Source organism: Peromyscus maniculatus, chromosome 12 (assembly GCF_049852395.1).
Source record: "Peromyscus maniculatus bairdii isolate BWxNUB_F1_BW_parent chromosome 12, HU_Pman_BW_mat_3.1, whole genome shotgun sequence".
Taxonomy (NCBI): Eukaryota; Metazoa; Chordata; class Mammalia; order Rodentia; family Cricetidae; genus Peromyscus; species Peromyscus maniculatus.
The window spans coordinates 68,504,139-68,530,249 of record NC_134863.1 but is presented as its reverse complement, the minus strand read 5'-3'; the positions used below and the strand labels follow the sequence as shown (position 1 = coordinate 68,530,249).

Sequence of the window (26,111 nt, the reverse complement as noted above, 5' to 3'; positions counted from 1 at the left end):
GGATGAGAACCTGGTCATATTTATTTTGATCTAACCAACATTTTGAATGTAGGAATAAATGTCTACACCTCTGACTCAATTATTTCTGAATAATTTACCCAGTGAAACAAATTATAGCACTAAAAGTCTAAGCACATGTACACTGTATAAAGGACTGACATGTTGTTAATGGACATTGAAAATGTAAATTTTTTTAAAGATAGAGGCCTATTTAACTCTGGTTCTTTGAACAGAAACATCCCAGTAATAGAAAAAAATGCTTATTTCCCTCTTAATTAGACTAAAGAGTTTATTAGCATGACTATATTTAATGTATTTCCACACAAGTCCCCAAAAACACCCTTTTATTTTTTCTTTTATTCATTTTTTGAGCCCCTAAGCCATATGTGAGATATTCATAACACATCGGTGGATTAAAACAAAAACATATTTTCTGGTTTTATAGATCATGTATTCTATGAATTTTTTTTTAAAAAATAAGCAGTTTACATGAAGAGTAATTTTAGTACATTAAATGTGTATGAAGAACCTGGGAAAATATAAAGCTTTGAAGGCAGAAATGAGAAAGTACTAATTAATATAAGGCGACCACTTTAGATGTCATTGAAGAAGTGACATGAATCAAACTTTTAAAGGATCACAAGAGCCAGTCACACCTGTGCTAGACAGAGGGAACAAAGAGAGCTGGGAGAACAGAAGAGAATGTTGACCTCTTTGAGGAAAAGCCATTGTGCCGACCAGGCTGGGATGCAGTAGAAAGGACAGTGAGGAGTATCTGACCTTGGCTCATCTAGGGTGCTTGATGGATGTTGAGGATAAGGAGGAACTGCTTTAGGTCCAGCACAGAGAATTGTTAGGGCACATGCTAACCAACAGGACCAGCACAGCTTGTGGAAGTTCAAGACAATGAGAGAGACACCAGTGCCAGGCTGCCCACTGACCCAGAGAAGGGGTCACGGGACCAGAATCAGAGAGCAGATGTAGTAAGAAGTTAGATTCTGAAAGTAATTTAAAAGGAATAATAGTTGTAATGAGTTACTATTAGTTACTAATAACTAAATAGCTATCAATTGAAAATTAAACATTATATATCATTATCGACATATGCATGCAAATGTGCTCTGCACATATGACTGCTTCCAAAAGACCAAAAATATTTAATATTGAAAATGATGACATATCAGTGATCCTAGATAATTAGCCTGGAATAAATTGTTTCCAAGAGCCTGATCCCACATGGTTAAACTACTAACTCACCCAATGAAGACTAATGCTTTGTAGTTGAAGTTTTCTCTAGTCCTGACCAGCCCTATGGACCCCACAGCTGCTTATAAAATAATCACTCAGAAGCTTACATTAATTATAACTGCATGGTAATTAGCTTAGACCTACCACTGACTAGCTCTTACATTTAAACTCAGCCTATTTCTATTAATCTATATGTTGCCACGTGTTCTGTGGCTTTACCTGTGTGCCATTACATACTGCTCCCTGGACAGCGAGCTGGTATCTACTGACTCAGCCTTCCCCTTCCCAGAATTCTCCTTCTCTGTTTATCCCGCCTATAATTCCTGTTTGCCTACTGGCCAATCAGCATTTTATTCATCAACCAATCAGAGAAACACATTCACAGCATACAGAAAGACCATCCCACAGCACCTCCCCTTTTCTGTCTAATCAAAAAGGAAGGGTTTAACTTTAACATAGTAAAATTACATGCCTTTAGTTTAATAAGCACTTTAGCCCTATAAAGACATCCTGAAATACCCAAAGAACAGGGTCACTTTTTATTTCCTCTGGTGTTAAAAAAAAATCCAATATTGTCTGTACCATACTTCAACAACAGGAGTTAGATAAAAGTTAAGAAAATTGACTATTGACTCTGACAGATGTGTGTTTTTTGATGTTGAAATTATCCTTTTCTACTTTTGTGTCATCATAATAGATATGAAAATAATTTCATTGCTATTTAAAAGAGTCTAAGTACATTACAGGAGGGGGAAAAATGATTTCAGCTTGCCAACAGAGTAAATGACTGAAGAGATGAGATGAAGCTGGCCAAAGAGAAGCAGGATGAGATTTTAAATAGTTGGGAGGGAAATGGAGTCTCAGGAGAAAGGTATGTAGCAGGAGTTATGAAAATTAGACAAGATCAAGCAGGTCAGAGCACACCAGTGGCAGTAAGTAATGAGGACGACGCCAGGGCTTAATAGGTCTCTCTGACTCTCATAGCTGTGATTTCATAATCTACCAGTCATTCACCTCCAGGGGTATTTCTCTTCCAACTGGCTTTTTTTTTTTAATGTGTCAGAACATTGTACCTCTGAAATGCAAGAGAATTAAACCTTTCCTGCAGTTCTTCTTATCTATGCAGGGTTCTTTTGTTCCTAGCCTTCACTTTAAATGACAGGAGAGCCCAAATGGAACAGATAAACTTTGAATTAGCATCACTTTAGGGAAGAACATCTAAACCCGCTCAACTTTTTCCAGATCTTCTAAAGAATTCACTCTTGGGGGAGCCACAGCTCCTCAATCTTTGCCCTGTCAGCTCTCAGGATTTCTTTGTACCTCTTAAAAGTAAAGGGAATTGGGAGCTGGTGGCCTTGATGCAGGGCAGTGCTTTGCCATGCTCAGAGGGGGGCCTATTTGTTCTGAACATTTGGGGCAAATGAGGTTAGTAGCATAGAAAAGACTTTGCAAATGCAGGTGTCACAAAGGGCTAGCTGGCATCAGGTTCTTTTTCTCCTCTGTTCAACCCAATCCCAGTTGTTTTCAAAGCTTTGAAACATTGAGTAGAATGATAGTCATTAAAATTAAGAAAACCTGATGTCTTCGCTAGGGTGAAATTTAATTGCCCCCTTCTTCTCTATTTAGGGAATCACAATGACCACCAAAGTCTATTAAACCAGCAGCAAACTTCCAGAAATATAAAATATTTAAAAAAAAAACAACACTGTGGAGCACAAAATGCTTATATAAGCTTGTGTGTGTGTGTGTGTGTGTGTGTGTGTGTGTGTGTGTGTGTGTGTGTGTGTGTATGCATTTCAACTTAATAAATAAATATACTTTCTTAGTGTAATTTATATCCTTTGAAAGTAGCATTATTCTCTTTAGTCTTATCTTTCTTGTTGTATTAAATTTTAGAAAATAGTACTACTTTGTCATATTTAAGGAAACTGAATTTAAACCAATCTTTTTATTAAAACTCTCAGTAATATTTACATAGTATATTCCATTATCTTATACCCACACTAAGACTCATGAAGCCACTTACACCAACCTGGTTTCTTCTTGAAAGAGACCTCCAGTTTTCTAGAAAGCACAGTCATCTCCCTGGACTATACTGTCTACATCAGCATCAATGCATGCCTGGGATTTACAGCTTTAAATGGGGTGTTGACTGGAGAGATTTTGAATTCAGTTCACGGGGAAAGAAACAGAAAAGGTGACAGTAGGAATTTGTAAGAAAAGTTTAATGACTAGAGAAAAAGGTTATTGTATGCTTGAATTAGCCAAGTTTATTCAACTTTCTGGCTTTAAACTTACTTTAAGGTTAATTTCAAGAAATCTAGAATGCATTTCAAGAAAATTAAAGAACTAAAAAATGTATCATTTAACTATAGAAATCCTGTATGGTTATGTAAAAAAAAAATCTGATGAATCATTCCTTCTTTGTAGGACTCTAATAAATGTTAAAGCAAGCCAAATTGATATGAGAATATATTCAACAGCATTTACCTAACCCAAACAGAAAACACAAAAATGAACAAGATACTACTCATTTCCCTCAAATTCTTCAATAAGTACATACTGCAGGCCTAGGGAACTAGCTTAATGGGTAAAGTGTTCACCAGGCAAAAATAGTGTCCTGAACTAGATTTCCCAGCACCTGTAAAAAGCCTAGGTAGACAACAGGCACTTTAAATGCCATACATGGCTAGACAGTGTGGGAAGAAGTTAGAGGGTCTCTGGGGCTAACTAGTCAGCCGGAACAGTCACATCACCAATCCCCAGGCCATTGAAAGACCCTGTATCAAAAAAAAAAAAAAAAAGAAAAAAAAAAACTAGAAAAGCTCCAAAAGCAGGACACCAAGGTCATCTCTTGGCCTACATAAAGCAAATATGCATATGTACACACACACACACACACACATATATATATATATATATATATATATATATATATATACATGAACACTCACACACACAAATGTACATGATATCTTTAATAAATGTAAAATAAAATAAAAATTGACATTCCATGCATGATAAAAGAGATTGAGCCACACAGCATATGAAATGACATCAGAGAAATAAAATGTGTTTCTGAAAATTGAAACTGAGTGGTCACTTGTGTAGCTAGAGTTTTTCTCTCCGGGTCCTGTCAAGCCCTGACAGTCCCATAGCCCACTTATAAAATAAGCATACAGACGCTTATATTATTTAAACTGCTCGGCCCTTAGCTCAGGCCTACCATTGTCTAGCTCTTACTCTTATACTCAGCCCATTTCTGTTAATCTATATGTTGCCACATGTTCTGTAGCTTTACCTGCTGCCTTTACATGATGCTCCCTGGATGGCAGGCTGGTGTTTCCTCCTCTCTGCCTTCCTATTCTCTCAATTCTCCTCTCTGCTAGTCCTGCCTATACTTCCTGCCTGCCTACTGGCCAATCAGTGTTTTATTTATCAAGCAATCATCCACCGCACACTTGTATCAAGGAGGCTTTCTTAAAGAACTGAGTTAAATTTTCTCCAAAAAAAGTATAGTATTTTAGGATCTAAAATGTCCTTAAATTTCTATGGATTTGGATATACACAATAAAAACTTAAAGAAGTGTTTTACATATAATAGATAACTTATTATCAGTAGGTCTAGAAGATATGGCTGCCATAGTAAAAAGGCCTCAACAGAGTGACTCCATTTCTATTGTAGAGATAGAGATCTTGAATGAAGAAGTGACCGATCAGAAACATCTCAGGGAGCATTCTTCAGCATTGCTGTGGTTAATGCAGAATTCCTGATTTATAGCTCATCTTAGAGGAAGGCACATTTGGAAATAAACACTACCAGCAGTGTACTGATTAGTTTATATGTTGCTTTGATAAAACACTGATCAAGAACAACTTAAAAGGGAAAGGGGTTTATTTGGTTTGCAGCTTATAGTTCATCATCAAAGGAAGCCAAGACAGGAACTCATGGCACAAAGTTGGAGGCACGAACTGAAGCAGAAACCACAGAGGAATGTAAGCTTACTAGCCTGCTTCCTTTGGGTTTCTTAGCTACTTCTCATATACCACCAGACTTACCTGCCCAGGAGTAGTACCACCTACAGTTTGCTGGGCCCTTCTAGATCAATGAGTAGTTGAGAAAATGATCCAATGTGCCCATAGGCCAAATTGATAGAGGCAAATCCTCAATTGAGCTTCTCTCTTTCTGGGTAACTATGGTGTCAAGCTCACAAAACTTAACCAGCACAAATGGTGTCCTGTTGTGGATATTGCTCTGTATGCTGTCAACATGTTGCTCTGATTCGTTAATAAATAGAGTGCTGATTGGCCAGTAGCCAGGCAGGAAGTATAGGCAGGACAAGCAGATAAGAGAATACTGGGAAGAGGAAGACTGAGTCAGGCGTTGCCAGCAAGACACAGAGAAAGCAAGATGTAAAGATACCAGTAAGTAAGGAGACTGGACCTGCCTGGACTGAGTCTACCAGGTTGATTTCAGTCCTCGGGGGAGGCTTTGCCCTGGAGGAGGTGGGAATGGGGGGTGGGCTGGGGGTAAGGGGAGGGGGGCGGGAGGGGGGAGAACAAGGGAATTTGTGGCTGATATGTAGAACTGAATGGTATTGTAAAATAAAATAAAAGGAAAAAATATTTAAAGACAACGCACACACACACAAAAAAAGATACCAGTAAGCCAGGAGCCACAAGGTATATATTTTAGAAATGGGTTCATTGAAGATGTAAGATGTAGCTAGCAAGAAGCCTGAGCCAATAGGCCGTAAAGTTTTAATTAATATAAGTTTCTGAGTGATTATTTTATAAGCTGCTGTGGGGTCCTTGGTGCTGGGAGAGCACAGGAAAACCTTCAGCTACAGTATCCTGACTTAGTGTCATCATCCCTAGTGACATTACTTCTTCCTATACCTGGTGATATACTCCAGGAAAAAATATTGTCTGTGTGGTTTCTTACTCTGAGTATAACAACTAAATGGACGGCTCATTTAGAGCTCACCACATGAAGGTACAAAGTTAGGTTTGTAGTATATTCAAATTATTGAAGGCAAAGGATATGGTCAATTTTGAGAAAACTCAAAAAGAGAAATGATAGGAACAATTGGGACTAAAAAAAAATGTACCTTCTCCCAGAGACAAAAGTTAGAAAACTGGTGTGCATAAAACATTCATCCTCTATATTAGGAAATCTTCTAGGCTACAAAAAATTCTGAACAAGTTAAAATGAAATATATTCTCTTTGAGTATTCCTATTGCATCCTGTATGCATTAAATAAGTCAAGTGAGCAGTATGAAAATGCCATAGATTAAATTAAAGAATAATTGGGTGAGTAGACTAAATTAATGTAAGTTGCACACTCTACTCTCATAATTTTATAGAGAATTTATTTTACCTTTTGTCAGCTGATTAATTTAGCTGACTTAGATAATAACTTAGTATAGTATTATATATATATATGAAACCATCTCTATAGCTCATGATGTTTACTACATTAGTTTATTTTGGAAAATATAAAAGGTATTATAGTTTCCATAATTAGTGTTATTTTATGTGGACTTGATGGAGGCAGATTCAGAGACCCATGAAAACACTGGGCAGCACTAGGGGAGTCCTACTGAGGAGAGGAGGAATAATAAGAAACGGGGGTTCAGGAACATTGCAGGAAACCCCACAAAAACCACTAGCCTGGGGTTCACAGAGTCTGAACCAACACCAGGGAGCCTGCATGGGACCAACCGAGGCCCTCCGCATATATGTGACAGTTGTGTAGTTTGGTCTACATGTGGAACTCCTGGGATTGGGAGCAGAAGCCACCCCTGGTGATTTGACTGGCCCTTGGGAGCCTATTCCTCATGCTGGATTATCTTACCCAACCTGAATACAGGGGGAGGTGCTCATCCTATGGTCACTTGATATGCCATGCTTTGCTGAAGCCCATAGGAGGCCTGCCCCTTTGTAAGTGATTTCAGAGGACGGATGGATTGAGGGGGGCAGAAGAGAGGAGGGGGTAGAGAATGGAGGAAGAGGAGGGAGGGGAAGCTGGTCAGGATGTAAAATAAATACATGAATTAATAAAAAGTCATGTATTAATTGTACAATCAGATCTAAACATAGTACCACTAAATGACTTAATGCGTTTCAAATTATAAAGAGTAGACTGGCTATGATGGGCAAACATGGATGAAAAGAAATACCAGCATGATGTGTGCTTCTATTACAATTAACTCCTAACTCAAAAAATTTCAGAGCAGTTAGACCACTTTCATACTTTCATACTTACTGCTTTCTTATCATGCCCTAAGAAACTAAAAGCTACATAAATTCAAAATGGATTTGTTTGTGGGCTCTTAGAGAGCAGATGCTAGGACTTGTGCTATGAATCTGAAGCTGATCTTTTACATAGCTTTGTATATGTGAGCACAGACATAACTAAAATATTCATGAAATATTACAACTTATATAAAATGTGAGTAATCTGTTACCACTATAAACTGTTAAAAACATTTATTTTATCTTGCATTTTGTAATATAAATCCAATGCATGTGCATATATTACATTTATAAGTCAGTTAGCATGATTTTACCTTGATAGAACACTCATTTATATTGAATAATTTTGCCTCATTGGTCTAAATATGTGTTTATAAGCAGTTCTGCTTGTATTTCTTTTCTTCACATCTTATTCTTACTCTGCATACTACAAATGAATGAGATTGCATTTTATATGCAACATTGCCTATATTTTTCTGTTGAAAGGCACAGGAGAGAAGATGTTGATTTCAAGCAAACACATCTGAGCATTTCATTAAAAAAATGCATGGCAATCAAATTCTATTAGTCCAATATTTCATTTGCTTTGTAGCATGGTTTGCTGAATGATTCCTGCTTCTGTCTTAACATATGAGTTTCAAACTAAGAATGAAGTAAATCCCCCTAGGAGAATGTTCAAGATAGTCTTACCTAACCATACTTCACACACTTGGAATGACTCAAATCATTGGCTTGAATAATGAATTCTAGACTTATGCTGTATATTGTGCTATTTCAAAAGCTTTTATATGGATTAGCATGCTGCATGCTCCATGGTGATCTGATTAGTTATCATTCAGAGGAATACAGAAATATGAAAACCCTTATAAAATCAAGTACCTTCTTATGTAAAGATATGCAGTGTAGTCAATGGGATATAAAACCAGTGTTCTTTGGAACGTTTAGACTTGTCATCAAATGTATGCTCAAATAATTGTATATCCCATGAGTTAACAATCAGAATATCTAAATATAATCAGCCACGTGCTGATTACCTGTCAAGCCATGAGTTTATCAAGATGTGTAGAAAATTAGAATTAAAGTGAAAAGTCCAAGGTTGAGTGATTTTCCTAAACAATTTATTATGGCAGAGTCAACCATTCTGGACTCAAATCTGGTACCTCATCCAATGTGCAAAAACACATGTCCCAACGCTTTATCTCAAATGTTTACCTCTTTTAAGCAAGTCAAAGTTCTTAATTGTCTTTACAGGATTTTACATTGCTACACCAGCTGAACGAGGATGGAGAAATGAAAGAGTGGGACTTCTAAGTCTCTCTTTAGAGCTCACTGCAGAGCCTGTCTGCCTTCATTTCTGGTACGTTTTCAGTCAGATCATTCACTTCTGGTTGGGCATACTAAAATACTATTTTTGTACATGTCTAGCATTGCTTTTTGTTAGGGAATCAGCCTCAGATTTCACTAAGATAGCTAAAGTTTTAGAGAATGCATTATTGTTTTTTTTTTTCAATTAATAGAACAGCAAAGTATTGGTAGACCCTCAGGACCCTCTTCCCCAAAATTCACCCAATGAAAACAAAAATATTTTAAATACAAGAAAATATAGAGAAAGAACTAATATGGATGTATTCAATGTGTTAGGAAACTAAACATCTTTGCTTATTTCCAAACCAGGTATTATATGTGTTGTGAAAATGTCTACAATTTAAGCATTCATATCAGCAGTAATGAAACCACAGACAAGATAGTTTTTCAAAGGAAAGGAAATTATGGGAAGAATTGGAATTATGGTCAAGTTACATTAAATGAAACAGTGGAATTTAAGGTTTGCAATAATATTTTGTAATTTCTGTTTGTATTTTTGTGATGTGTGAGTATACTTTACAATGAATGATATGGTAAAGTGTTTTCTAGGCAAAGCCTAGTAAATTTCTCTTTTTTTCTAATCTACCTTACTCTTTCTGTTAGGACATTTGTTCACTGATTTACTAAATAACCCATTTGAGGAATCATTTGTGATATTATTATACTGTTTGTGATAGTCCACACAGTCCACAGAAAAGAAAGCAACTTCATCTCCCTTCATCAATACTTTCTCCTATTCTTCTGACTTACTTTCTTCAGTTTTACACATTCTAGATAATTATCACTACATAGTTGGACATCCATGCCCATCAATATCCACCAACTGAACCCATTCTGATTTAATCTCCATTGATTTCCTTTAGAAAGAAATTTTATGAGCCATATCATTGGGAAGTCTCTGATCATTTATTCTGCATTAAGTTGAATTAATTTTTCCAGATAAGATCTTAATGTCTTCATTTCCTAAGGGTTGTTGCTATTAAAATATAGGATAATGTGCCCTATTAGTTTGACCAATTAACAGCGTTTTAATTGAGTAATTTGAAACAAGTTAGCATCAGTTTTAGAAGATGTATATTTGAACAATGTCATCACCAGAGGCATAGATTGTCCCCTATGACATAGAGTATGGCAGCCATAATCAGTGACCCTCATCTGCAGTCTTCCTGTTACCCTTTCCTTTATTTTTTTCTTATTTTATTCTTCATTGTGAAGTTTTCTTCTCTAATTTTGTTTTTTCTCTGATAAGTCAAATAAGGAAAAATGGAATGTGTAGCTAGAGTTTCCTCCAGTCCTGCCTGGCCCACAGTCAGGACAAATCTCTCTCATCTGCCAGTCCTGCAGCCACTCAGACCCAGCCGAGTAACACACAGAGACTTATATTGCTTACAAACTGTATGGCCATGGCAAGCTTCTTGTTATCTAGTTCTTCTATCTTAAATTAACCCATTTCTATTCATCTATACTTTGCCACGTGGCTTGTGGTTTACCGGTGCTTTACATCCTGCTCCTCATCTTGGTGGCTGGCAGCATCTCTCTGCCTCAGCCTTCCACTTCCCAGAATTCTCCTCTCTCCTTGTCTCACCTATACTTCCTGCCTGTCTACTGGCCAATCAATGTTTTATTTATTAACCAATCAGAGGAACACATTTAACATACAGAACATCCCACAGCACTTCCCCTTTTCTTTTTTTTCAAAAAGGAAGGTTTTACCTTTCACATAGTAAAATTACATATAACAAAACACTTATCAAGCAAGAATTACAGTTACACTAGCTAGTCTATTTATAATATCTAGTCTATTTATATTTGGCAAAATTAAAGAAGATATCCTATCTATCCTATATTTGTGAGTCTAAGGTTTCATATCTAACTTATCTTTTATCATAGTTAAGGAAAATTATAACTATCTTGTCTTCAACTACATCAAAGACCCCAGAAGGATATACTATTACCTAAGAAATGGGAGAAATGATGCAAGCAACTTTTGGGAGTCTTGCAGGGTAGACAGAGACAGCTGGCAGCCTGGACAGTCATCCAAAGTTTCTCTGTAAAGTTGGGGCATCTGTCTGGTGCTGGCCAATCAGTGTTTTATTTATTAATCAATCAGAACAACACATTTAACATACAGAACATCCCACAGCAGGAATGTCAAAAAGAAAAAAACAGATGAACAAAATGAGGAAATTGGTGTTTCTGCAGGCAGTTCTGACCATTGAGGTTCTTTTCTAAACTCATAATGATCCAGTATTTTTGAACTTAGCTCTACATGCAGAAATATATTGCCACATCTCACATGCACAGTGATGACTGTTTATTCATGGTATAACTTGAATTGTTTGGTTAATTGCAGTACTAAAGCGCTGAATGTAAACTTCGAAATAAATAATTACCATCACACTCATTTTATTATAGTGTATTGTTATAATTATGTTGTGTGACACTAATTTTGGGAATATAGAAACTGACATCTACTCACCCTGGATAGAGAAGCAATAACAGGCCAACGTAAGGATGCCAACAAAGTCCAACTTGATGAACCAATGAGATTTATTGGGATTATTTACGGGAGTGTAGAGGTGGATTACTTAGAGGAGCAGACATGACTCAAAGACAGCTGCATTACCACAGCGTAGATAATGGGTCACAAAAGCTGGAAACTTGGAATTAACTCTGCAAACTGGAGAGTGCCTTTTCCAGTCAGCTCAGCTGATAGGAGCCTATCAAGGTAGCTCAGCATGTCTGATAGTGTCTCTCAACAGTTCTTACAACTTAAAAATTCTTAGGGAGGGCAGATCTCCCGAGCCTCATCAGTTTGAGGGAATTCTTGAAATCCTTTGAGTGGTCTGCTTCCTGTGTTTGAAAGAATCTCCCTGCAGGATGGACTGCCTTTCCTTCCTTTAGAATATCCTGACTTTTAAGGAGTTTCCTTGTAAGATGGAGGAAATTGATACACAGCAAGGTGTTCTGTTACATTATGTTACTATTGTTGATCATATTGTACCAAATTTATAAATTATACTTCTCCATATGTAAAATAGCATAGGACATACCATGGTCAGTATGAGGTTCAGTGTTATTTGGAATTTCTGCCATACATTGTGGCTGGGCAAGATACCATTCTCTGTGGGAGAATACTAACTTACTTTTTGGTTATGCCATTATACTGAGAAGTTGTGGGCAACTTGCTGTTATCTCTTTAAAATTTTATTTTCTTCTCTGGGAAAGGAAGAAATTCACACTTACTTAGAATAGTGTCTTGTATGAGATCTATAGAATTAATGGACAAATTAGTGAATTGAGGAATATATAATATGTTGAAAATGAAGTAAGATAATATATATCATGTGCCCAGTACAGCAAGTACCATGCAGCAAGTATTATGTTTATGTCATTTTTATCCTACTGTAGATAGTTCCAAAGAAGTATAGTTGAAAACAGCCACTGTGTCTGAGAACTTGCTGTGGTATCTCTGACCCCAGGAGCTGTGACCAAGACTGTGGGTCTTGTGATCAGCACCTTCATAGGAATGCCATCTCAGAACCCTAAATGAACTATGGCCAGTACTATATGATTTTGAATGCTCTTATTATGTCAGTCATTTCATCTTGTCCCTTTTTTTCTATGTAAATGATCTAATTAGAGTATCTTCTCTTTAGACTGGTATGTACTATGAAGGGAAACAGATATTTTGATTTTTTATTAAAAAAAATTTATTCATTTTACATACTAACCACAGATCTCTTCCTGCCTCCCACCCCCAGCCTTACCCCCCATCTCATTCCCTATTCCCTCCTCTGACAAGGGAAGGCCTCACATGGGGAGTCAGCAGAGCCTGGTACATTCAGCTGAGACAGGTCCAAGCCTCTCCTTTTGCATCAAAGCCATGAAAGGTGTCCCACCATAGGTAGTGGGCTGCAAAAAGCTGGCTAATGCACCAGGGACAGATCCTGATCCCACCGCCAGGGGACCCTTTAAGTCAATCAAGCTACACAACTGTCTTGCTTATGCAAAGGGCCTAGATTAGACCCTTTGTATAAGTGATATTCAGATTTTTAATATAATTGAGAGGAGGTTTCTCTGCTTCCAAATTATGTATAGATTTCACTAAGTAAAATAGAGTATGATAAAATCAGCAGATAGAGATATATCATCAGACTATAATCTAACTCAGAAGGAAGACATACATGGATATTTTGCTAAGACTTATGTGTATCACAAAGATTGAGATCCTCAAAAGAACTTATCCAGGATTATTTATCAATATTTTAATGTGGGGTATTTTATTATGCATTGTGTAATTGGCAATACTGATTCTCCAGAGTTATTAAGTAAAACCAAGTCAGAAATTATTAGAGTGGAGTAATATTATATGCCTCTCTGAATTTCAGGTTGTGTTCAATGCTTTTAGAAACCCAGGTTTGAGTTCAATAGCCTTGGATGACATAAGCCTAACAAACGGAATTTGTAGTGAGAGTCCTTATCCAGAACCAACTTTGGTTCCCACCCCTCCACCAGAGACTCCTAGTAAGTGACCCCATATATGTACTCCAAAATCATGACTATATCTTGCTTTGGCTTATTGTTATTATCTCAGCCTTATAGTATTTCAATGGAAAAATCAAAGTAAAATTAATTAGATAAAGGCCATAAGAAAAATGATAGCCAATACAATGAATAAACAGTCATTTATTATTTGATTGTTGATCATATTTAAAATATTTTTTAATAATTTTCATTCTTGAATTTAATTACAGTACTAATTTTTATTTCATTCACATTAAAATACAAACTCCAGTGTCACATTGATAGTGATGAATGGGTTGCTACTGTCTTTGGGGAAGAGTTGCTGATGTTCTCATTGCCTTCTTTTTTTTTTTTTTTTTTTTTTTTTTTTTTTTTTTTGGTTTTTCGAGACAGGGTTTCTCTGTGTAGCTTTGCGCCTTTCCTGGAGCTCACTTGGTAGCCCAGGCTGGCCTCGAACTCACAGAGATCCGCCTGGCTCTGCCTCCCGAGTGCTGGGATTAAAGGCGTGCGCCACCACCGCCCGGCTCTCATTGCCTTCTTACAGAAAAAAATTGAAAATTGCAATAGCTCAGTTAATACTGAAACAGCCTGTCTTAGTTAGAGACACCATGACCTATTGCTGTGAAGAGAGACACCATGACCACAGCAACTCTTACAAAGAAAAATGTTTGTGATGGAGGTTTACAGTTTCAGAGGTTTAGTCCATTATCATCATGGCAGGGAGCATGGCAGCATGTAGGTAGATGTAGTGCTGGAGAATTCTGCATCTTTCAGGCAACAGGAAGTGAACTGAGATACTGGTTGGTATCTTGAGCATATATGAGACCTCAAAGCCCACCTCCACAGTGACACACTTCCTCAACAAGGCCATACCTACTCCAACAAAGCCACATTTCCTAACAGTGCCACTCCCTCTGGTGACCATTTTCTTTCAAACCATCGCACATTCCAACTCTATTTTATAATAATTTGATAGCAAATATTAAACTCAAACTTTTGCAAGATTAATGACTGGAAAATATTTATATCCTGAAATGATTCTTTGGTAAGGCTTTGCAATACCCTCCCTGGGGAGCTGCTTAACTGAGCAATAACTGAGATTTCCAATCTTACCATAACTTTAACTCAAAAAAACAAAATGGATCTTATTCTTATTTTTCTTAGGTCAAATTGGAAAGCTTAAATTTCAAAGGCAGCTTAAATTTCATTACCATTCATCTTATCCATGTCTGAAGGAACACATCCTATATTACAAGACCATGTGATTTGACAGTCATCAAAGAAGAGAGAACTGACTCCCATAGTTGTCTTCTGACCTTCACATGCTCACCAATGAATGCTTATAAACACAGATACACACACACAGAGAGAGAGAGAGAGAGAGAGAGAGAGAGAGAGAGAGAGAGAGAGAGAGAGAGAGAGAACACACTAAATGTATTTGGTTTTTTATTTGTTTATTTGTTTTGGTTTTGGTTTCATTTTAAGCAGATTTTTTAAAACTAAGTGGCTTTAACAAACCCAAAGTCCTGTAGAAAAATGATTAGTATTTGTCATGCTCGAACAAATGAGCTGCCACCAAATAAAGATGTAATTCATACAGGCCTCATGCTGCCACATTGAATATTCAATATATCCCACCAAAAGGCTAGTTTTCACTCTCCTTGCATGTTGACACTTTTAGATGTTTCCTGAATTATTCAGTATTCCGATAATTCATTTTAGTCATAGCTATCCACTCTATAAATGACACTGCCAAAGAAATCTAAGAGGAATCAATATAGATGATTAGTGAAAATTTTAACATGATAGAAGAACAAATATTTTAAACAGTGTACTATTTGTGGCTAGTATGTGTGAAAGGCTGAGGTAGAAAAGATTTAATAAGGAAATGTGTGGATAAAAGTCGCCCTCAGAAATCTGAGAGAGAAGGGTAAAGAACCCAGATAGACAATACTGCTAAAAATTCTGACAAAAACTGAGGTTTTATATTTTTTCCAGTGTTTGGGATGGACTACAAGGCTTCTGATAGATTGAGCAGATACACAAGTGTGCTTCTCAGTGTTTATCAGTGGAGGCCACCTGTAATTCACAGTATCTGTCTGGTTTCTAGTATCACAATAATAAAAACCCCATAAATATTATTAGATGCATTGAGAATTCCTTTTTGTATCCTGATGTTTTGTTATATTCTTCTTTTGGTCATTGGAACTAAATTTTTGGGTTAATACCAATTCGAATGCAGTAATTTGGGCTTTGTGGCATTTGAATACAGTAGACCTATTACATTCTGTGTGGACCCTCTACATTTATAGTATATGACATTTTTATGCAAAATTATATGTTCAGATTTCTTAAAATAACTACCTGTTTGATGAGTATTTCTAAGTTTCCATAGTACAATCTCAGATGCTTCATTTTTAAGACATTAGACAAATCATATTACTTAAATTATAAAATCTGAGAATACTTTTTATATTATCACACATAAAAAATGATCACAACATGATTGCCCATGTTAAAATCTATATTATGGGTACCATCATCGTTATCTAGTCAGTAAAAAAATCAAAATATTTCAATGTACAGAAACTTGGCATCCATGCACATTTTAGCATTGGGGAAATTGTACAGTTAGGATAACCCATCTGATTTTAAGATATAAATTTGGAGCTTGCCCAGAGTGTGTTTGTTCCACTTTCCAAGTGGTTCACTTTGAGCCAATGTTTAGCACAGCGAAAATGTTAATTGCCATCAAACTCATTCTGAACAATTTCTTTCTAATGCCTTTTGCAGATGGGTCAATGGAAGTCCTATTTGTGTAGAGCTATTCTGATTCCAGATCACTGATTTGTTTAAGCAAAAATAAAAGGAAACCATGGTTGACTGGCTAAAACCTTTCTTTCACTCTTTACAGAGCAGTTAAATAAGAAAATTTCAGACAAGGAGGTGAATACTAAAACTCTGTGCCCACTCCGTTCCTGAGATTATTGTTAGGTATAGTTTTATGGACATTCACAACTGCAGGGATTCCTCTACCGTGTGTCTTTAGTCTCTGGTCCATCAACTCCAGGATGGTACCTGTGATGTCAGCACAATTAATTTCAATATGGGTGCTCGATTTGCAGAAGTTTATCAACGCTAATATTCTGGTATACAAACATCATTCCAATTTAAAAAACAATTCTGAAGCTCTGTGAAAAAAGTACAGAAAGTCTAGACAAAAAGAAATATGCACTCCAGTCTCTGACTGATTTCTGGGGTTCTCAACTAATTAGGAAAAAAATAGCTTTAGCCATTTTAATGTTCACTAGTTCTAAGGGTTTTTTTTCTCTATTATATCCTGATTTAAGCCATCTTTCATTTTTTAACACACAGTAAGAGTTAATTTGAAAAACATTACTAAATAACTTGACAAGCTCTCCATGTGGAAACTAATCTGCACTAAGGCCGTCTCGACATTTCTTTGCAGACCATAATTCTTTGGTGTTTGTTCAACTTAATATTCAGCCCCTAGTACACACAGGTATTAATTGCATTCATAGACTCCTTCATCAAGAACTTTTTCCTATTATGTTTTGCCTACATCACTTTACTTTTATAACAACTAGCCTCATTTAGTGTTATCATTGGATAGATTTATTTTAAAAACAGATAAAATTTAATGTTCAAGAATAAATATTTAAACCAATTAGTTATAAGTTTGGTAAAACCATTCACATTATCAATAGTTACAATTATGTATTAGAACTAATAATTTTTAAAAATTGGACCCCAAATTCTCATGGGAGATTTAATTTTAGATTATAACCCAAACTTATTAACATGTTTCATATAATATTAAAAGACTTATTGTGTATTACTAAAATAATAGATAATAATTGAGGACATTAAAATTACTTTCACATAAATTCAATGTGATTTATTATTTCTCATTACCTCTATTATTTCCCCCTATATGGGTACCTATCAGGAGAGTGTTGGTAATTGAAATTATGTCTTCATTTCTTATTTTCTTCCACGTGTTTAATTCAAACTCTCACTATAAGAGAGTTGGGCTCTCTTCTTGCTTGCCTCCTGGATACACCTCCCTATGGACACATACCTCAGACGTGTTAGCCTTAAGTAGAGGTTACCAACAGAATCCGTCTTTGAAAACTGACTTGGAGAATGCTGCACAAGCATACCGTGCGTCTGGTGGAAATTTCTATAACATGAGAAGAGATTAATCAAAGCGCAAACATTTGAAAGCACAGCACCTAGAATATTAAAAGTGAGAATCCAATCCTGTTCATGGACAGGCCCTTGAGGGCAGTCAGGCGGCTTTACTCCCATAGTGCGTGCGGCCGTCGATCACCTGATAGCACAGGATGACTGCAGTTTCTAGAGTCATGCCTCATTAGCCTGTGGCTCTCCTAAGAATCGTGTGCTCCACCCACTGTGGCAACGCCGCCATTAAAATAAGTTGTGTAGTAACAGCCACAGTGGCACGAGGCGATTTGCTTATTTCTTACAGTCATTGACACGGAGGCAGCCACGGAAGCATCTTCCATACAAAGATCAAAGGAGTATTTCTGGTCAGTGATTGGATGTGAAATTATAGTTTGAATATCTTTCAAAATGGGCATCGTAAGTGCATTAAGGGAGCGACCAACCTGACATTTCTGTTTGCAGAATAAATGCTGAGTAAACTATCTGCCTGATTAGGCTTAACAGTGACAGCTGACATCACTTCAGTTCTGGCTGTGAGTTTATTAAAAATCCCACCTATTCATCTTTCTCACATGCGTGGTTAAGTTTTCAGTTATGTAAAAATTCAAACTGTTCTCAAAATATCAGCTATGTAATATTAGCAGTGTTTGATTTAGAAATTTCCCAACTCTCTAAAGAGAAAATGGGGAAAATAGCAATGTGCACATGAAAACACACTTGTGCACAATCAGCCACTCCTAAAGCATACATACATTCATACAACACATACACATGCGCATGAACACACCCATAAGACACACATTCATGTAAGAAAAACAAACACCAAAGCACGTGTATTCACATGTACATCTGTACACAGACACGTATATATGTACAAATTTACCCACACAGCCACATGTACATATACCATGTGCTCATAGACACAAACATGCACACACATACTTAAACACAGATAGGCACACACATGTACATGTACATGTACATACCTTTACATATTAACATTCATAGATATACACACACAACATACTTGTGAATACACAAAAACACACATATTCACACAAACATACATGCACACATATACACAGGCAGACACATAGAAACACATGTAGAAGTACCCTTTCATGAACACGCAAACACATGTACACATACACCAGTACATACACTTCCATATACACTTACATATGTATATGCACGTATACACACATAAAAACTGAAACACAATGATGCATATGCAAACATGTACACACACTTATATATAAACACATATACAAACACACATATGCAAGTTCACTTATAGGTACACATATACCCATGATATAAACAAACACACACATTCACACTCATGAATATACAACATGGACATTTAAATGCAAACCAATTGCACACAAACTACATACCCACTAACACAAACATACACTCACAAACACATACATGCTCTAACATGCACACAGACAAATACGCTATGCACAAATGCACACAAGTTTACACTGAACCCATTCACACATTCATAAGTGCACACACATGAACACATGCTTATGAATAGAAACCACACACACACAAACACATGGACAAAATCACATTAGTACACAAACACATGCATCCACATGAATAAGTACATAAGCAAACAAATACAATCATACTCTCACACACACGTACACACAAAAGCTCGGTTATACAAACATACACGCATGTGCACACATTCACAAGAAGTTCAAGTGGTTTAGCTAAAGAAGGCTGATGATATGTGTGGAAAACTATCACTAGAAAGAAGGTATGATCAAAGGCTCTGCATGGATATAGTTGGTTTAATTATCCCTCTTCCAATCTCATTTCTAATTTATTGAGTATAAAAAAATTCTAGCCTTATATGCCTTCACTAAAAGGAAAATACATCATACAGTTAAATCAGGCTACTTAAATCTTGGAAATCATTTTTAAATATAACAATGGTAACAAATATCATAATCAGGGTCCCTAAAACAGTCAATGAATTCTTAAACTGTTTTACATTTGTTTCTGATAAATAAAAAGAAAAGAAAATACACTCGGTGTATTAGAATGTTAGCATACCTAATCACAGTCAGAATTGGAAGACGTAGGCTTTCATTTTATAATAAAATTTAGTTAAGCGCTGGGAATCCCAATTGTTGAAAAATTTTGAGTAACAGATCTAACCAGAAAACAAAACTAAAAGTTATTTTTTGTGGGTATTTTTTTTGGTGGTGGGTGTTGTGTATAGGTTCTCATGTAGCATAAAAAGGTCTTGAATTTCAAAGCGTCTTGCTTCCATGTTCTAAGATCTTGGATCATAGGTGTGCACTAACATGCTTTCCCTCAGAAGAATTATAAACAAGAAGAGAAAGTGTCACTCACCTCCCTGACTACCACATGCTTCAATATTTAGCAACATTTCTGCCCAATAACTTAAGAATAAATAATAGGGACATCTGTATTGCTAGATCAGTGACACACCAGCACTGGTCTTCTTGGATGGTGGCAGGGATGGAATTTGCTCTACTATAAATATTCATGTTTTTCTGCATTTATGATTTTATCTCTTGTGTTTTGCAAATTATTTCCATTGGTCAAATAAATAAGGGCAATCCTAAACACTACTATCATCTCTTGAAACTTACAAAGAAATAAGAATGTAAAGTTTTTGAGATCTTTTCTAGTAAAGACACCAAAGTACTAACATGTTTCCCTAACAACTTATACAACTTGTAAAATGCCGCTGTCAAAACTAGCGTTCTGGGAAATGTATTTTTACAATGCCTGACATCTAGTAGGGTATCTGTGGAATAGATATGGTGCTGCTAACACCTCTTTCCTCATCCATTGCAGCTGACTGCGGGGGACCTTTTGAATTATGGGAGCCAAATACAACATTCAGTTCTCCAAACTTTCCAGACATCTACCCTAATCAAGCTTTCTGTGAGTCTTTTCTTTCCCGGGTTACCAAGGAAAAATGTACATAATAGGTTATGCCCCTCCTTAACATATTGAAGCAGATTAGGAATTTGTCAAAATGGACACAGTAACATGTTTACATATGAAATATTTCCTTAATTATTTATTTTATTTTTGAGATTATATATGATTATAAAATTTTCCCCTTCCCTTTCCTCCTTCCAAACACTCCAATATAACCCCTCTTACTCTCTTTCAAATTCATGGCTTCTTTTTCCATAAATTGTTTTTACATTTATATATAAACATATATGTGTGTATATACTCTATATAACATTATACTGATAATACATTAGTGTATATATCAGTATGTTACATATAGTATATATGTTATATATAGTATAATAATATATTATACTGATGTATAGATATAGACATAGATATAGATATCAGCATAATGTTACTTGTATGTTTTCGGGGCTAATCACCTGGTCTTGGACAACCCACTGTTGTGCTTTACCCAGGGGAAGACTATTTCTCCTTTTCTCAGCATTCCTTAGTAGTTTGTAAGTTCTTTTACTTATCAAATGTTTACCAAGAACTTTACTTATCAAATAAACAATGATAGTGTCTGGACAGATACTCGGATAAAGGGTCAAGCATTACAAATGTTTGTGATATCATTAAAATAAGAGTGAAATATGGCATTGTAGAGGAACATGAGGTCCTTCACAGACTAGTCCAAGAAATCAGGACTTTCTTGGCTCTTTAAGGCAAAACCAATAACTGTAGTTGGTTAAATTGGTAATATGAAGAAATTTTGCCCTTTGTTATGATTTGTTGAGTGTTTTTATGAGAAAAAAGTGGAAATTTCCAGAAATTTGCATGAAAATCATGATAGAATAAAACTTGCATGTTGCATAGATCAATCTGCCTGTATATCAGAAACAGAGAGTGAGAAGAAGAGTGTCAGCAGCATCTCCAATTAGGACATCAGAACTGTCAGCTCCTTGCACTCTGTTAGAACAAAGAATGTTGAGAGCTATGACTGAAGGGCATAGGAGACAGGATTAAAGGTTATGGAGATTGATTGCGTGTAATAGAAGATATGAAGAGATAGGGGTGAGTCTACACATGGTGCTGCCCTTACCTAAGATGGAGAAAAGACCCAGGAATTTTCCAAAGAACAGACCCGTGTGTGTGTGTGTGTGTGTGTGTGTGTGTGTGTGTGTGTGTGTGTGTTCCATATAAAATAAATACTTCTGAAAATCTGTATATTTCTTAAACAAAGTGTATAATGTAAATTGCAAGTACTTGGAGAGGCCAGTGCTTTGTAGCTGAGTGATGAATCCTTAAGTGTGAATGAGAATACTCAAACTGGAGGAATAAATGGTAAAAAATAGATTCTGAATTTTAAATCATCTCAGAAACTCATGAAAACAAGAAACATTCATTGAAGCACAGACTTTTTTAAAAAAAGAAGTAACAGCATGCAATATGTTTTAATTAGAGAAACTTTCAAATAAATTTTAGACTTTGCTTATTTGATCTTGGAAAATTAGGTGAACTGGGGCTGAATAGATGGGTTATCAGGTAAAGATGCTTGCCACAAAGCCTTATGTCCTTTGATCCTTGAAACCTCAATTGTGGAAGGAGAACTACCCCAGTAAGTTGTCTTCTGTGCGTTAGGGGAGCTTAACCCCCTTCCCCCAATACACACACACACACACACACACACACACACACACACACACACACTCACAATGCAAAAAATTAAAGAAAATTAAGTGAATTGAAGTAGACTATTAATAGCTATTGATGTTCTTAAACTTTGTACTATAGCATTAATTATCTATTTAAAACTTTTGAATAAAGTATTTTGTTTTATATAAAATGAATTTAATTATGGCGAACTTATATCAAATTTAATTGAATTGTTACAACACATATTTAAGACCAAACCAGTATATTAGTTTTCCTAGCTCCAAACAAAATAAATCAATAAAAGTAAATAAGACTATGAAGACTTAATACAAATACAAGGGTGTATGCTATAAACTAATTGTTGTTGTTTGTTGTCTCCAAGGTGTATGGAATTTAAATGCACAAAAGGGAAAAAATATCCAACTTCATTTTCAAGAATTTAATTTAGAAAATATCAATGATGTGGTTGAAGTGAGAGATGGGGGAGAAGTTGACTCCTTGCTCTTAGGTAAGACTGCAATTTGAACCCACTGAAAGTTGTATAACTCAAGATACTTGGTGCACAGAGAGAGCACTTGGAAGCAGATATAAGAACTTTACAACTGTCAACATAAAAATATAACAGCAGGGTAACATGTTGAAGATTTTCAGTTTATTGAAAATAGATTTTTTTCATACAATGTATTCTGATTATGATTTCTCCTCCCTCAAGTGATCCCAGACGGTATTGTGTTTTCACATGGAACATCTTTGCAATGATGACATTATACTCTTCTAGAATATTTGTTGCTAGTCAGGATTGTTATATTTGCATTACAGTTCTTAAAAGTAAGCAATAATTAACTATAAACACACATTCCATGTGTAACCTATTAAGTAGTTTTTATGAATTCTGTATACAACAGGTGATTAAAGATAATTGTTAAACCACATTTCCTTTGACAAGAAAATATCCAAATTCTGTTTCTATAAAAATTTTAAGTAATTTTATTTTATATTATGTCCTTGTTTTGCTTATTATTGTCTGTAGCAGCTGAGAATGATATAAAAGTTAACCAATGTTTATTCTATTTCGATTGACTATTACTTTTAACTTACATGAGAAATAATTGTGTCTGGACAACAAAATACATATTAGCATATTTAAAAGTTATTAGCCAAACATAAAATTATATTATATTATTTAGCCATTAATTTTTAAGAAAGAGCTACCATTTGGTAATGTAAGCCAAATATTAAATTAGGAAGACGCTTAAATGTTCAACTTAGAAGCATGAAACTATTGTTCTTCACCACAGACATGGTTTTAATCTAGCTACACTTGTGACTCATTCATCACTTATGATAAAATCTGGCCTGAAGTTATTTAAATCAAAGCATTATTATATAAAAATTGTGACAAATGAATGAAGACTCACCATGAGACTCCAACCTCTGCAGGACCAGGAAAATAATGAGGATTCCCCAGACATATCAGCAAAATCCCACAAAGTTCTAGAACACAGCTTTCTGGAATGAATTGTCAGAGCCATAAACAGAATAAATCAACAATAAAATCCTTTGGGGACCAGCAAGAATTAGGGAACTTTCATCTGGATCAGTGTATGCATTTGTAAACATATTTTGAATGATTGCTTTTTATTTCATTTTTCAGGTTAAATTGTGTTTCTCATTAAAAAAACACTGATTATATGATCAAGGATAATAGCAATTTATTATTTTACTTCTAAATATTCATACAAATCAAAAGAAATAAAAATTCCAGAAGGATATCTAAATTATACATGTAGATAGAAATTGTTTTGTTCTGGAATTTCTTTTCTGCTCTAATAGACCAAAGCAATTAAGAATCAGTATCTAAACTATAAGAATGAGCACATGCTTTCGGTGAGCCAAGCTGCATGTAGTCCTACCTAGGAGACAGAGGTAAAGTTCTTCATGTATCTCTGAGATTCAAACATCTTACAGTCTCTCTTCCCTTGCGGGCAGCTGTATACACAGGGCCTGGCCCTGTGAAGGACGTGTTCTCTACTACCAACAGAATGACTGTGCTTTTCATCACAGACATGAGTGGGGCAAGCAAGGGCTTCAAAGCAAATTTCACAACAGGATATTACTTGGGGATTCCAGGTAAGAAATGTTGCACACTTCGTCATAGCTATATGAACAAACTAAAGAAAGTAAAAGCCCTTTCAAGAGTAAATTACAACATATATGCTTGCATTCTGAGATATTATTTTCTCAGCCCAGTGTAGATTTTCGTCCGTTCTCTCTCTATATGTAATGGTTACCTGGGTTTTTCACAGCAGGAATCCACAACATTTTTTTTTTTTGGCATATCAAGTATTTCTCTATTAAGACCCTTGACTTCTACTCACAAAAATTAAAATTTAACATGAAGTTCAAATGAAAGGAACTGGCTCTGTGAGGAAAGACTTTTCGTTTTGCTGTGATCTTATTGAGAGAGGAGGGGGGAGATGGGCTACTGTACTGCTAAATGCCAGTGACCCCCCAATTAAAAAATCAACCATCATTAATTTGTTAGAGACGGCCAGAATAAAGCAACTGCAATGGAGGAGATTAACACTGCATGTTGTTGGCATCACAACCTTCTTATTGTGTTCTTTATCATATCCCTAATCTTAGAGGAAGGAAAAAGTAAAGCATTGTAACAAACACACACACACACACACACACACACACACACACACACACACACACACAGAGAGAGAGAGAGAGAGAGAGAGAGATAAGACAGAGAGAGAGAGCAGATACAGACAAAGACAGACAGGTTTAGTTAGAGATATATAAAATATGTCTTTACTATCATGTGGCTCTCTTTGTGCTGACCCTCAGCTCAGTGCATCTTTCCTGATACAAATTTTCATTTATAGATATGAATTCCTAGAGAAAATGAAGGTTTGCATGACTCCTCTCTTCTGGATTATTAGCTAATGCGAAATCCTGTTATAAGGATAAATTATGCTTATATCTGTTTCTCTACCACTCACAGATGGCCTGAAACTTTGACCCTGTCCCAGGAAGTGGCCTGCTTTCAGCTTTATGGCCATTCTCTAGCCCCAACAATAAGCCACAATATTAATTATGAAAGCTACTTAGTAAGGGTTGGCTGCAAACCCAATCAGCTTATCTCCCATCTGGTTTAGAAGCAGCTGCTTTTGACTTAGAAACAGTGATATGAATCAAACAAAATAAGCAATTACTCAGACTAACAAACAATATATATAATATATAATGTGTGTATGTATTCCTTGTTGTTATATATATATTATATATAATATGTATGTATATTATGTATGCATGTATATATAATATATATTAAAACATAAGTTTGGCATGGTGTGATAACTGTCTAAGGTAGAAGAAGGGGGATCAGAAATTACTTTTCTTTCTTTCCTCTATTTTTTCTTTTGAAGAGGAAATGGTTTATCTCACCTTAGTGTTCCTAGTTCATCATACAGAGAATTCAGGGAGAAATGCTGGAGGCAGGATCTGATGCGGAGGCTGTGGAAGAGAGCAGCCTATTGGCTTGCCTAAGCATTGTCCAAAAACAGACATATTTGTTCTCATATGAGCATACACGCATATTTTTAATGCTGCAAAGTAGCTAGATTGAATAAATCTAGGGAATGTGTTCCCCAACCCAGAGAAAAGCTATTTGTCCACATGAGTCAGCTATCCATCAATGTAGTCGGATACTGGAGAAGTCAATTTAAAGGAGGAAGGATTTGCTTTGTTTCCAGGGTTCAGAGACGTCAGACAGTCAGACCACAGTCCTTGGCCCTTATATTCTGAGCCCATAAAAAGGAATAACATGATGGTGGTACAAGCATGTGGTAGAGGCTACCTAATTCCTAATTTAAGACAG

At 35.9% G+C, this 26,111-nt stretch overlaps 1 protein-coding gene across 1 annotated transcript in view; it reads left to right on the top strand.

The window, feature by feature from the left end:
* Tmprss15 (transmembrane serine protease 15) overlaps positions 1-26,111 on the top strand; it is a 106,943-nt gene that overhangs the window by 39,138 nt on the left and 41,694 nt on the right. The window contains exons 13-18 of the mRNA XM_042258926.2: positions 8,759-8,864; positions 9,182-9,332; positions 13,264-13,399; positions 20,453-20,542; positions 22,605-22,730; positions 24,212-24,352. Coding sequence (XP_042114860.2) covers positions 8,759-8,864; positions 9,182-9,332; positions 13,264-13,399; positions 20,453-20,542; positions 22,605-22,730; positions 24,212-24,352 — 750 coding nt within the window. The remainder of the gene's footprint in view (positions 1-8,758; positions 8,865-9,181; positions 9,333-13,263; positions 13,400-20,452; positions 20,543-22,604; positions 22,731-24,211; positions 24,353-26,111) is intronic.